The 15,299-nt window shown below is 41.0% G+C and overlaps 1 protein-coding gene across 4 annotated transcripts in view; it reads left to right on the forward strand.

The window, feature by feature from the left end:
* The window catches only part of LOC126473434 (uncharacterized), a 776,960-nt gene that overhangs the window by 549,070 nt on the left and 212,591 nt on the right, over positions 1-15,299 (forward strand). For all 4 annotated transcript variants that reach the window (XM_050100474.1, XM_050100477.1, XM_050100475.1 and 1 more), the window contains exon 4: positions 8,887-8,987. In XM_050100474.1, the coding sequence (XP_049956431.1) occupies positions 8,887-8,987 (101 nt within the window). The remainder of the gene's footprint in view (positions 1-8,886; positions 8,988-15,299) is intronic.

Here is a 15,299-nt window from a genome sequence, read left to right on the forward strand (position 1 = left end):
CCCAGGAAAATCGACTCGCAGAGCTAGCAGAGAGCTGCAAATTCCACAATCAACTGTATGGAGAGTCCTACAAAAAAGGTTAGTTATGAAACCTTATCGTCTGAAATTGGTTCAAGCACTGTCTGCAGCTGATAAGATTAAAAGAATCGATTTCTGTGATTTTATCCTTGCTCAAATGGAAACAGATGAATCTTTCGTTTTAAAGATTGTGTTTAGTGATGAAGCAACTTTCCACACTAACGGGAAAGTCAACCGTCACAATGTCTGTATATGAAGCACTGAGAATCCGCGGGAAACAGCTCAGTATGAACGTGACTCGCCTAAGGTGAACGTTTTCTGTGCCATTTCAGCCAATAAAGTTTTTGGTCCCTTTTTCTTCGAAGGTGCTACTGTAACTGGACTACAGTATCTGGAGATGTTAGAGAATTGGCTGTTCCCTCAGCTCGAACAAGAAGCACAACAATTCATATTTCAGCAGGATGGAGCGCCACCACATTGGCACTTATCTGTCCGTAACTACCTGAACGTCAACTACCCGAGGCGATGGATCGGCCGCCAGGCAGCCCATGACAGAGCACTTCATCACTGGCCTCCAAGAAGCCCTGATCTTACCCCCTGCGATTTTTTCTTATGGGGGTATGTTAAGGATATGGTGTTTCGGCCACCTCTCCCAGCCACCATTGATGATTTGAAACGAGAAATAACAGCAGCTATCCAAACTGTTACGCCTGATATGCTACAGAGAGTGTGGAACGAGTTGGAGTATCGGGTTGATATTGCTCGTGTGTCTGGAGGGGGCCATATTGAACATCTCTGAACTTGTTTCTGAGTGAAAAAAAAACCTTTTTAAATACTCTTTGTAATGGTGTATAACAGAAGGTTATATTATGTTTCTTTCATTAAATACACATTTTTAAAGTTGTGGTATTCTTTTTGAATCACCCTGTATAATGAATTTCCTTGAGACAAAGAAGTTACTGTCCATGCATCCGCACGGCTTTAGAAAGCATCGATCCTGCGAAACGCAACTCGCCCTTTTTTCACATCATATCTTGCGAACCGTGGATGAAGGGTATCAGACGGATGCCATATTCCTTGACTTCTGGAAAGCGTTTGACTCTGTGCCCCACTGCAGACTCCTAACTAAGGTACGAGCATATGGGATTGGTTCCCAAGTATGTTCAAATGGCTCTGAGCACTATGGGACTCAACTGCTGAGGTCATTAGTCCCCTAGAACTTAGAACTAGTTAAACCTAACTAACCTAAGGACATCATACACATCCATGCCCGAGGCAGGAATCGAACCTGCGACCGTAGCGGTCTCGCGGTTCCAGACTGCAGCGCCAGAACCGCGCGGCCACTTCGGCCGGCCCCAAGTATGTGAGTGGCTCGAAGACTTCTTAAGTAATAGAACCCAGTACGTTGTCCTCGATGGTGAGTGTTCATCGGAGGTGAGGGTATCATCTTGAGTGCCCCAGGGAAGTGTGGTAGGTCCGCTGTCCGCTGTTGTTTTCTATCTACAGAAATGATCTTTTGGATAGGGTGGACAGCAATGTGCGGCTGTTTGCTGATGATGCTGTGGTGTACGGGAAGGTGTCGTCGTTGAGTGAGTGTAGGAGGGTACAAGATGACTTGGACAGCATTTGTGATTGGTCTAAAGAATGGCAGCTAACTCTAAATATAGATAAATGTAAATTAATGCAGATGAATATGAAAAAGAATCCTTTAATGTCTTAATACTCCATCAGTAGTGTAGCGCTTGACACAATCACGTCGATTAAATATTTGGGCGTAACATTGCAGAGCGATATGAAGTGGGACAAGCGTGTAATGGCAGTTGTGAGGAAGGCAGATAGTCGTCTTCGGTTCATTGGTAGAATTTTGGGAAGATGTGGTTCATCTGTAAAGGAGACCGCTTATAAAACACTAATACGACCTATTCTTGAGTACTGCTCGAGCGTTTGGGATCCCTATAAAGTCGGATTGAGGGAGGGCATAGAAGCAATTCAGAGGCGGGCTGCTAGATTTGTTACTGGTAGGTTTGATTATCACGCGAGTGTTACGGCATGGCTTCAGAAACTCGTGTGGGAGTCTCTACAGGAAAGGAGGCGTTCTTTTCGTGAATGGCTACTGAGGAAATTTAGATAACCAGCATTTGAGGCTGACTGCAGTACAATTTTCCTGCCACCAACTTACATTTCGTGGAAAGGCCACAAAGAGAAGATAAGAGAGATTAGGGCTCGTACAGAGGCATATAAGCAGTCATTTTTCCCTCGTTCTGTTTGGGAGTGGAACAGGGAGATAAGACGCTAGTTGTGGTACGAGACACCCTCCGCCACGCACCGTATGGTGGCTTGCGGAGTGTGTATGTAGATGCAGATGTAGATGTAGCGTTAATGACCACATTAAATTTTAGTCCTACTCATGCAATCACGCAGCCACTGTTTAAAACTTTTTTCAGTTTACAGCCGACCTATTTTTAAGCAGAAATTCATTCATGGAAGAGAAGTTGTTCTCGAGAAATGATTTTATGTTAGGCTTGATACTTACTTTGCTACTTATCAGTCATTTTATGTTACGGGACAAATGATGAAAAAATTTTATTTCTGCATACTGAACTCCTCTCTGATTCACTGACAGATTTAATAATGAATAATAAAGACCATTTTATCCTCCACTGATGGGGACGTTTGCAAGACAACAACCATCTGCACGAACAGTTCGACAACGTTTGCAGCAGTATGTACTATCAGCTCGGAGACCATGGCTGCGGTTACCCTTGACGCTGCATCGCAGACAGGAGCGCCTGCGATGGTGTACTCAACGACGAACCTGGGTGCACGAATGGCAAAACGTCATTTTTTCGAATGAATCCAGGTTCTGTTTACAGCATCATGATGGTCGCATCCGTGTTTGGGGACATCGCGGTGAACGCACATTGGAAGCGCGTATTCGTCATCGCCATACTGGCGTATCACCCGGGGTAATGATATGGGGTGCAATTGGTTACACGTCTCGCTCACCTCTTGTTTGCATTTGCGGCACTTTGAACGTTTCAGATGTGTTACGACCGGTGGCTCTAACCTGGATCTCTGCGAAACCCTACATTTCAGCAGGATAATGCACGACAAGCATGTTGCAGGTCCTATACGGGCCTTTATGGATACAGAAAATGTTTGACTGCTGCCCTGGCCAGCACATTCTCCAGATCTCTCACCAATTGAAAACGTCTGGTCAATGGTGGCCGAGCAACTGGCTCGTCACATTACGCCAGTCACTACTCATGATGAACTGTGGTAGCGTGTTGAAGCTGCATGGACAGTTGTACCTGTACACGCCATCCTAGCTCTGTTTGACTCAATGCCCAGGCGTATCAAGGCCGTTATTACTGCCAGAGGTGGTGGTTCTGGGTACGGATTTCTGAGGATCTATGCACCCAAATTGCGTGAAAATCTAATCACATGTCAGTTCTAGTATAATATATTTGTCCAATGAATACCCGTTTATCATCTGCATTTCTTCTTGGAGTAACAATTTTAATGGCCAGTAGTGTATTTTATTGCTCGCTTTTGTGAAATCAGTACTTTCTAATTGGTGAATTACGCCAGGATGTTATTCCACAAGACGTCACTGAGTGGAAATATGCAAAATATGTGAGGATGTTGAGTCTTTTACCTCCAAGGGCAGCAATTATACGAAGATCAAAAGTAGGTGAACTTAATTGTTGAGAAGCTCAGTAATATGCTTCTTCCAATTTAAATTTTCCGTAAGTACGTACACCTATTTACTGACTGCCGTTCATACTTTCCATCAATTATTGGTATGACTATTTGTTGCACAGAACTGAATATAGCGTGTTTTCTCAAAATTTATATTTCAGAGAAATCGTTCATAACTCTTTAAAGAACTTCATTTACTATCTCTTATGTGACTTTCTCTCTGATGGGATTTATTAGAACGCTAGTAATAGTACCACTACCAATTCTGCTTGTTAAAAGTTAAGTGGAAGGTCGTTCACATGCATGAGGAGTAGAAGTGGAATGAAAATCGAATCCTGTGAGACTCCTTTTGTGATCTCTCCCAGTCAATAAAATTTTCTACCCTTGATTAGTTCAGCACAACTGTTTGCATTCCGTTTGTTAAGTATGATCCAAACCAGTTGTGTGGAAAGCCACCTATTCCATAAATCTTACGTCTTTGTAAGAGTGTAATATGATTCATAAAATCAAATGCCTTAGAAAGACCACAAAAAATACCAACTGGCGATATTTTATCATTTAAGGCGTGTAACATTTGATAAGTGACTCTATAAATATCACTGTATTTCTTGTCAGCTTTCTTATGAGGTGGTGTAAAAGTCCTTGCTTTATTGTGCCTGGAAAAATTCCCTGTAGCAGTGGTGCATTATTTATGTTACTAAGGACATTATTTATTAAGTCAGAACAAGTTTTCAGAATTCTGTTTGAGATACCATCAACACCACATGGGATTTTGTATTATAGAATTTTTATAATTCTATTAATTTCACTGAATAATGTTGGCGCTAGTTCTAGTTGGCCAAAATTTTGTGGAACGAAATTTTTAATATATTCTCTTGCTTTTTCAACCGAAACGTTTAATCCTACTTTTTCTGCTACGTTTAAAAAGTGATTGTTAACAGTGCTAGCAACTTGTCAATTATTTACCTCATTTAGTGCAATTGTTGTGACGTAGAATGAGCTGGGGTGTTATCAAAAAATGTTCAAATGGTTCTGAGCACTATGGGACTTAACTTCTGAGGTCATCAGTCCCCTAGAACTTAGAACTACTTAAACCTAAGGGCATCACACACATCCATGCCCGAGGCAGGATTCGATCCTGCGACCGTAGCGGTAGCGCGGTTCCAGACTGTAGCGCCTAGAGCCGCTCGGCGACTCCGTCCGGCTGGGGTGTTATCGTGGAGCAATGACGCTACCCTGGAAATCTTCCCACAACGCAGCGCCTCGACAGCCTTCTGTAACTACACTGAAAGGCCAAGGAAACTGATACACCCCTAGAGCACGCAGACGTGGCATGGACTCGACTAATGTCTAAAGTATGCTGGAGGAAACTGACACCATGAATCTTGGAGGGCTGTCAATTAATCCATAAGAGTACGAGGGGGGGGGGGGGGTAGAGATGTCTTCTTAACAGCATGCTGCAAGGCATCCCAGATATGCTCAATAATGGTCTTGTCTGGGGAGTTCGGTGGCCAGCTGAAGTGTTTAAATTCAGAAGAGTGTTTCTGGAAGCACTCTGATGCAATTCTGGACGTGTGAGATGTCGTATTGTACTGCTGGAATTGCCGAAGTCAGGAGGAATGCACAATGGACATAAATGGATGCAAGTGATCAGACAGGATGCTTAGGTACGTGTCACCTGTCAGAGTCGTATCTAGACGTATCAGGGGTCCCATATCACTCCAACTGTCCACGCCCCACACTATTAAAGAGCGTCCACCAGCTTGAACAGTCCCCTGCTGACATACAGGGTCCATCCGCTGGATACTATTTCAAACGAGACTCGTCCGACCGGGCAACATGTTTCCACTCATCAATAGTCCAATGTCGGCGTCGACGGGCCCAGTCGAGGTGTAAGGCTTTGTGATTAGGGGTATACGAGTGGGCCTTCGGCTCCGAAAGCCAGTATCGATGATGTCGATGATGTTTCATTGAATGGGCCGCACGGTAACACTTCTTCATGACACAGGATTGAAACATTCAGTAATTTGCGGAAGGGTTGCACTTCTGTCACGGTGAACGATTCTCTGCAGTCGTCTGTGACCCCGTTCTTGCAAGATATTTTCCCGGCCGCAGCTATGTCGGAGATTTGATGATTTACCTGATTCCTGATATTCGCGGTACACTCGTGAAGTGGTCGTACGGGGAAATCACCATTTCATCACTACCTCGGAGATTGTGTGTCCCATCGCACGTGCGCCGACTATAACACGGCGTTCAAACTCACTTAAGTCTTGATAACCAGTCATTGTAGCAGCAGTAACGGATCTAACAACTGCGCCAGACACTTGTTGCTTATATAGGCGTGGCCAACCCCACCGCCGTATTCTGCCTGTTCACATATCTCTGTAGTTGAATATGCATGCCTGTATCAGTTTCTTTGGCGCTCCAGTTTATATTCAGAGGTTTTGGTAGTATGCTCCAGTGACGTTTCGCCCGTTACGAAAATAATCTGTCAGTCCACAGTAGTTCAGTCCATGTCACTCCCCCCCCCCCCAATCCTCCCCCCCTCCCCCACCACCGTCCCCGAGAAAAAGCTTAGCATCACATTTCCTGATGATGGTTTGATTTTTGCCTTTTGCAGCATTGGTGAAAACCACATTATTCCACTGCTTGCTTTGGTACATTGTTTCGGGATCAGAATGATGGACCTGGAACAGTAGCAACATTTCCCTAACCGGTTTCGTCGTTTATGCGGGCCGTCTTTAGATCTAACGTACTCTAAGGACTTAAAGAATGCCACATGGGAATTCGGAAAATAAAATATTGTGCGGAAAAAGTAAGACCAACAAGATTTGAAATAACGCAGCATTTACCCATATAGCTGCAACCGATGGTGCACGGAACAATTACATTAAACCACGGACGTTTACTACTGCTCGTGGTTAATCCGCCACGGGTTAAATAGAGTGGGAAAACGAGTGCTTATGCTGCGTAACGTCAGTTTCATCTAATGAGCAGTGACTTATGGCAGATGTGTTCAAATGAACGAATAACGTTTATATATATATATATGGGATAGGCAAAATAATGTGTGAACAGTGGAAGTAATGGGATGGTTGCGTTTGACGGTCAACAACGCAGGCAAGGCACGTGTCGCTCTGGACTATGCGTGTTCAGCACGGACCAGGCATCAGTACAGGTTATTTACGAATACTACACACTTCGTATTTGCTTTCAGAGGCCGAGTTCGACTTGCAGGAAAAGACCCAACAGAATTCCAAAGAGGGCAGACTGTGGGTGCCCGATTAGCTGGAGCATCAGTAACCAAGCCAGCCAACTTACTGAATGTTTCCAGAGCAACTGTTTCATCATGACAGCCTACACAAAACACGGAAAGGTATCATAGAGTAATCGTAATATTGGAAGCAAATCAAACCTAAATGACAAAGATCGTCGTACGCTAACACGAATTGCGTCAAAACAATATAAAACTACGGCGGCTAAATTGACTGCAGCGCTCAATAGCTATCTTCGAGACTCCTTGTCTGTCGACATTGTCCACCGAGAACTCCATAGAGCCAATATTCATGGACGAGCTGCTATACGGAAACCATTAGTGACGACAACCAGCGCAAAGAAGCATAAAACATGGTGTCAGGAGCATAAATCCTGACTGCTGAGCAATGGAAACGGCTCATATGCTCAACGTTTTCGTTACTTCCAACATAGCGCTGGATGAACAACAGAGGAAGCCTACAATCCTGATTGCTTGATTCCCGCGGTTAAGCATGGAGGTGGAGGTGTGGTGGTGTGGGCAGCCATATCATGGTACTCTGCTGGTCCCACCATTATTCTCAGTGGCCGTGCTACAGCCAACGATTATGTGAACATTTCAGGTAATAAGGTGCAAACCACGTTTCAAATGTGTTCCTCAACAATGATGCCATACTCGAGGACGATAATGCACCCGTTCACACAACCAGGACAGCGACAATCGTGGTATGAGAAGCATGTAACTGAACTGCACTGTCATATGACATTATACGATCAGTAGTTTACAATAACATACCAGTTCGTTGATAATAATCGTATAAGCTAAAACAATTTCAAATTCAAAGCGCCAGTGGTAACCGAACGTCACCTGGTGGCAATCGTAGGTACTCTCAGGGACGCTATTTCCGTAGAGATATTGTCAAGACGTCCTCACCCGATGGGCATCTTATGTAAGTGATTTCCATTAGCTGCAGCTGACGTCATGAGATAAACTCCGTTTAACGGGTGTCGAAGTAGCCATTAGCATCACTAAGCGACCGTGATTTCAAACAATTGTTCTGTACATCACCGGCAGCAGCCGTATGGGTGACTGCTACTTATTTTAAGTCTTGGTCTTTCTTTTTTCGCACAATATGTTATTTTCTGACTTCCCTAATTAATGTGGCACTCTTTATATTTTTACAGTGCGTTAGATCTGAAAAAGGCCAACATAAAAGTCGAAACCGGTTATCATATTTAAATAAATGATTATCAGACTCTCAACTGTTTTATTAATTGATAATTTATAATAGCTTGCTGTTAAAGGGCCAAACCATGTTATCTAAAATTATGCAACATTTCCATTGTTGACTCTTTTCAGCTATATTTTAAATGTGTGTGAGCAGTTGCAGAAGGTGGCTGACGGTTGGTTTTGTCGTGTTTAAAATGGCTTAGAAGATGGTTGATCCACGACTTATTTTCACTTTTCCCAATGTCATGTCGAATGCGAAACGTCGGTCTTCCAGCATTTGGGCCGCCTCTTGTGATTCGAGGTTCTCCACAGGGAATTGGTCTACCACTTAATTCTTCGTTATTCGCACTCGTTTGACGATTGTGGAAGCGTCTACGCCACCCAGCCACTGTGTTGCCGTACGCTTCAGATTGTTGCAACTCTGTGCCCCTCCAAATGCAGCAGAAGAATTCCTACTGGACGAGAATCCATGTTATCAGCTGACTGCAGGATTTTTTTCTGGATCCTCCACAGGCGTGCTTCGGTATCGTGACGCGAGCATTTCAGTGTGTACTAGTTGAAAAGAAAAAAAAATCGCGTAACTTTTACGTGGCAATAATTGAATCTTTATGACTTTCTCTTGCAATCATACAGTGTTACTAGGCTTTATACTTATTTTGCTCTTTTCCTGATTGTTACAGAAGGACACTTACCGGACACTTACTTCTTGAGAGTGAAGTCTATCAACAAATCCAGCGACTATTGTGGTACTATGGACTACGATGAATACCTAAACAGCACGGTAAGAATCTATACCAACCTTTTCGATATGGGCTACGAAACAACCAAACGTTACTGAACCAATTGTCATGTCAATTTGTTGTTCTCTCTTTCAGTGTACTCAGTACATAGTTCTCAGTATGTGATGAATACATCTATTCAGTATTACACTCTCATGTATGCATAAAATAATCGTGAAATACATAATGAGGGTATTTCAACACAGACATTTGTTCAGTTCTGAGCCACTTGTCCCCCTCCTGATCCCCCAGCCCTTCCCTCCCCCAGTTTCCCCCTCCCCCACTTCTAAATTGGTGGGAACAAGACTCCGTCTGTGCTGAGTTGCTGGAGAAGGACACAAGGTACAGTCTTTATTTACTTAATTATTTTGAGTTTTGGCAGGAAATGTGTTCTTGGTGGTGTAAGGTTGCTGCTGGATTGTCCTCCACATCTACTCCACTGCCCCCACCCATTTTCTGTGTCTGTATGTTCACCTCGAAGTTTGAAGACTGACTGCTCTAGTCCACATACTGCCACCAGAGGGTGCTGGAAACTGTCCTACAGTCACCCCCAACCACTCCCACTTTCTACCACCCCACCTCCCGCTTGTGAATTGGTGGGAAAACGGCTGGAGTGGAATGTAATGTCTTTATTTTCCATGAGAAATGTGTTCTATTGACGAGATGATGATGTTGGATAGAGAGGAGTATAGTGAGTGTATTAACAGTAAGCATATAACTGAGGGCTGCTTCAACATTATAGTACATTTAAGTGCAGAACCGTGTAGCCCTAGGGGTGTGTGTTTCTGTTCCACAATAATATCTCACTTTGTAATCCCTTGTTGGTATGGACTCCAAAAACGAAACCAATACTCAAGAATTGATAGAACAAGTAATTTAGATAAAATGTTCCAAACTCCTTTAATGTAGAGCTGCGTCATGCATAAACCATACATTCCTTCTTCTTCTTGACCATCTGACATTACACAACGACACTCTTCAATATATCAGGCTCGTACCTACAATCTTCGCAGAATTGCAGTTCCGGTATTGGAATGAGAATGCCGGTCCATACCCATAGTGTCAGTCGGTTGTGTGATTTTGGAACACGTATTCTGCTGTTTATGAAAGCAAAATATCGAAGCATATTGATTACTTTGAACTCAACTCGCTCTGTTCCTTCACAAGACGTCGAATGTAGCGGGTATACTGCTCTTCTACATCTGGCCAGTTCTAAATTAAACTGGAGAGAATGTTGTAGGTAGGTTTGGTTAAACATAGAGGAAGAGTTACAGGATGCAGAGACAGGGACCACCTAGAGTTTAGCTCAGGGTCCTTAGCCGATAGGTTCAATGAAGGTGCAATTAGTTTCGAAATAGAAGACAGAATGCTGCTATGGATATGATTTGTTAATTGGGGTGGTAATCATCAGAGGTATTGGTGAGATCTTTCAGTCTCTGACTTTATCCTACGAATGCGAGAGTACTTTGAGACTCTCAAGGAGAGATGTGCAATCGTAATAAAATCTTGTCAAATTTATAAAGTGCTTTGGCTAAGGAATGCAGTTTTTGCACCTCCCCTCTGCTGCTGGCTATTTCCCACACTACCAAACAGTATTTGTGTCATGTGATGTAGGCAGCACTCGCGAAGTAGTGGAGGGGGGTGGTTCAGCAGCGGTAGAGAAATTGAGAACCATGCTGCAATGTCGTTGGCTGACAGTATCACGAGATCGATGCGATGGGATGTTTTGTTGACGTGAGTTGTTTTGTTGGCGGCAGTGGTTTTGATCACAAGTAACTGGATCAAACGCGTTTAAATTACGGAAAAAACCTGGTAAAACTGCGAAATTAATGGAGGATACGTAAAATAGAGGAAAAATTCGACAAAAATGATATTATAAAGCTCCGACCTCAGCAGTTTGCTCATCCATCAGGGAGAACAGTATTATAGAGCAATTCATGGTTTCACTCAATTGAATGTTACGAAATAACAAGGAGGGAGGAATGTGAATTATAGGTTGCTGTCAGATGCAAAAATGATTTTTTACTTTCTTACATGTGAATAGATAGCGCGAAAGCCACTCTTCTGTATTGATATTTGTGTCTTGAAATGGATGTAATACCCACATGCATGGCAGTTCATTTACATGACTTCACAGACACTCATTTTGAATGCTCAGGCTATGAGAGGCTACTGGAAGCAGACAACGGCATTGGGTTGGTCAGCGCCAATGTACTGAATAACGACTACCTGCAGCAGGCTCAACTACCACCGGTCACTGCGCCGGCCTAGTCACAACGGCAACCCCTCTGGCGAGTGCTGTCGCTTCCCACTGTGAGACGTAGGCAAGGGCCATAACGTTCTGTTGGCCATTCCACGACGAATAGTCAAGAACTTAGCTATTGTTCCAGTGGTCAGCATTTCCTAGAAATACGTTTGAGTTCTGCAGACCTGAAACGGTGTATCATTGTCACCCCAATGAGTATCGGCAGCACATGGATCTCTTTGTGTACCATCAGCGAGAGGATGGAACAGGAGGATCCAGCTGCAGACGGGAAACAGTATATCATGCCCAACCCAAAACCGACCAAAGCAGAGCACCTGCATTGGATCGTTCTTTGTGTACCACCAGTGAGAGAACAGAACCGGCCTGGAAAACCAGCATCCCTGCCTATATGGTTAGGTGGGGGGGGGGGGGGGGAGGGAGGGTGGAGAGGGAGGTAGGAGGAGGAGAGAAGGTAAGTCTGGTTCTAAGCTGATTTGCCTGTCCACACACCGAGGTGCAGGCATATGCAGTGTTGAAGTGGAAGGTTTTGTTTTCAGTAGTTGTGTGATGTTACTACTGTGTTTCGTCTTCCTGTATAACCAAGGGCAGCATGAATTATAATGTAACGTAGTCACTTTTTCCTAAATAGTTGCTCGCTTATAAGAGGATTACATTTCTCTCGTCCTAAGAAATACTGGTACTAATTTCAAGAAAAACCCATCTATCCTTCATGGAATGTTCGCTCAATATTGATTATCATGTTGTTGTTTGACCCATCCAGAACTACGTTATTGATGAAGTCTTCTACTGACACTGCGTTGAGTGGAATTTGCTAGCTGAATGTATGTTTAAGAACTGTTCAAGGGCCTTAAGTGTATATTGTGTACTATAGTCAACGCAAGGTTCAGTGTTCTTGGATCAATGTTCATTGTAGCAAGCATAAGTTCATATCATGTGCGTGAATTTACTCTTACTTAGCTACATATTTCATTGATTTTAGAACTATATCCGCTATTTGCACTGTTGTCGTCACAGTATTCGTTTTGAAAGTGTAAGAAAACCATGTGAGGTGATGTCTGTCATTTCAATATTTGTTGTAGCAAGCATAAGAATCACACCTGGAGAACACACGATGGTAATACTTCATGCAACAAATGAGTCCGTGTTTATTCAGTCACATTTCTTTAATCGAATGAGCTGACATTACATCATTTGAGCTGCTGAGACAGGCAACACTTTAGAGTAGTAAGTGGGTCCGTTGAATCCACAAAAGGAGGGGGGGGGGGGGCGTTTCGTGAACGAGGTTTCTTCGACGAATTTTTTAATTTGTGATATTACAGATGGTAAACTTTTCCCGACTGGAATACCATAAGTTAATTTAAAAAATCATCAAGGAAAAGCAGCAGAATTAATTTTAAAGTTTTGTCATCCCTAATCAAAATAGAATAAAATTTTAGTTGAAAATATTGGGCCTTTTGAGCGCACTAGAATTAATTTTAAAAAAATAATTCACTCTCAAAAAGTGAAAACATTACCTAACGTAAACCTTCCACTTGGTGACGATCCTCACCCTCACCAAGCTTCTGGTCTCTGACCTTCTGTACATCAGCATGGCATGGAGTCCATCTCCAAGTTAACAGAGCATGCCCTTAATCTGGACTAAAAGAAGCCACTCCTCCTCTAGGAAAGGTCTCAAAATCGCCCAGGAATGGAAATGAGTCATACTAAAGCGAGGAGAAAAGGTGTTTTGTCATACAACACGCTCTCCCCAAGCGTAACATATTTCAGGCTCCGTCAAATAATGGCCACATCCTTCAGTAAACGTATCTGCATCGAAGTTTGACAGAGTAAAGAAGCATCGAATCTGTATGTATAATTGACATTTGAGTGATAAAGTTGGTTCAGATTAAGTAATTTTTGGCAGTCTATTTTGAGCACAAATAAATTATTTTCTTCAAAAAACAATATTTATTTGAAGAGATGAAATGCAAACAACATATAAACGTCAATGGCAACATTCAAATTAGCATTAGAAACGAAAAATGTGATGCAAAAGATTTGAAGAAAGGTTACTTTGCACGTTTATTCAATACATGAGAAAATGGAAATTACATACGACCAATTCCTGATTTCGAATACTACTTTGTTGACTCTATGAAACCTAAAGATTGAGAACTGTTTCTCAAATGATATAGAGTTTTAATATGAAGAGAAAAGTAATAAATGTTGTAATTCTCATGTAGATATATTGGAAAGAGATTGTTTAGAATTAAGAAAATAATTTCTAGAGGTAGCTAATACTGATCAATTGTGTTACTTAACATTTGCTGGAGTCTGTGTGGCTATATAAGAGGCAAATATATGCCTAAAGGAAAAATTGCCATACTGTACCAAGAAGAAAAAGAAAATTATAGTAAAGAATCTACAGCTTGGTTTAATAGTTAAAAAAATAATATTATTCAACGTGTTTCGATGGAAGAGAAATAACTACAGCTGGAGCAAAAGGTGATGGTTTTGTTAAAGAAACCAATATCGTTTATCAGTATGATGGTTGTTTTTGACACAACTGTAGAAATGTTTTAATACTGAAACGATTAACAATAAAAATCGAGAATCAGTGGATGATTTATATCAAACAACATTAGTGAGAAAAACAGAAATACGAAACTCAGGACATAATTTAGTAGATGTGGGAATGTAACTTGATTGACCAACTTGTAATGTAACTTGATTGTATAAAAAAATTTAAGAAATTGGAGGATTTACCTGATATTCTTGAACCACTGAATCCAGGAGAAGATTTTTATAGTACTGATAGACAGTAAAATTAAGAACTGAAGTAGATGGTGTTAATACAACAATAAAATACGTTGATGTACATAGTCTATATCCAACTGTATAATATTATGATTATTATCTGTATGTCATTCAACAAAAATATATAAACCAGAATATTATATTGAATGGCATAGTTTTATAAAATGCAAAATATCGTCACCAAAAGACTTGTATTGTCCAGTTTTACATACCCAAATAAAAATGGATAAAAAAAGGAAAGTTGTTTCATTTATGTGTAAAATGTGCAGATGAAAAAAATTAAGAAAACTGTAATTACAATCATGAAGAAAGATGTTTTATTGGACCTTGGACAACTGATGAAATAATAAAGATATAGAAAATGATATAAAATTTCACATATCTATGAAGTGTGAAATTTTGAACATAAAAGCAATGTTGTTAAAAAATTATGTGAATAACTTCATGAAAATGAAATTAGGAAAGAGCTCTCATGATTTTGAAAATGATAATATGTATATAAAATATTTGAAAGAAAAAAAGCAGTTATTGACTTATATTTTGATAAAATAAAAGTAAACCCTGCAAAACTAACTGTTGCAAAAATATATCTGAATTCTTATGGGGAAATTTGGACGATGTCAAAATGAGAGTAAAACAGAGTATGTTACAGATTTACAAAGATTTTATGAAATACAATCAGATGATTGACTATATAATATAGATATAAATTTTATTACCTACAATATGGCCCAGAAGAAGTATAATTTCAAGGCTTGTTATGTGAAGAATAATAGATCTACAAGTATTTTTATAACAGCATTTACTACATCAAATGCAAGGCTTATATAGTACGATATGCTAGATAAGCTAGGATAAGTAGTTATATATTTTGATACAGACAGTATAGTATATATTGACTGTGCAGACAGTTTATATGTTAGGTGAATGAATTGATGAATTAGGAGATAGTAAATGAAACTATAAATTGGGGCTTTGACAGATCCTAAAAGTTATTATGATAAAAATGATAAGATGAAAATAAAAGACTATGCTTTAAACTATAAGAATATTCAAAAAACTGATTGGTAAATCTATGGTAAGATTAATCAAGAATGAAGCGAAAAAAAAGATGTTTCAATATATTCAATAACAAGCGATGTCAATAAAAAAGTTTAACTGACAAGGCTGCAAAGAAAGAATTCTCCTTTCAGCATGATAAAAGTGTTGTTATAGAAAATTATGATACAGTGCTGTATGGTTTTTAAAATTT

The sequence above is a fragment of the Schistocerca serialis genome, chromosome 4 (assembly GCF_023864345.2).
Source record: "Schistocerca serialis cubense isolate TAMUIC-IGC-003099 chromosome 4, iqSchSeri2.2, whole genome shotgun sequence".
NCBI lineage: Eukaryota > Metazoa > Arthropoda > Insecta > Orthoptera > Acrididae > Schistocerca > Schistocerca serialis.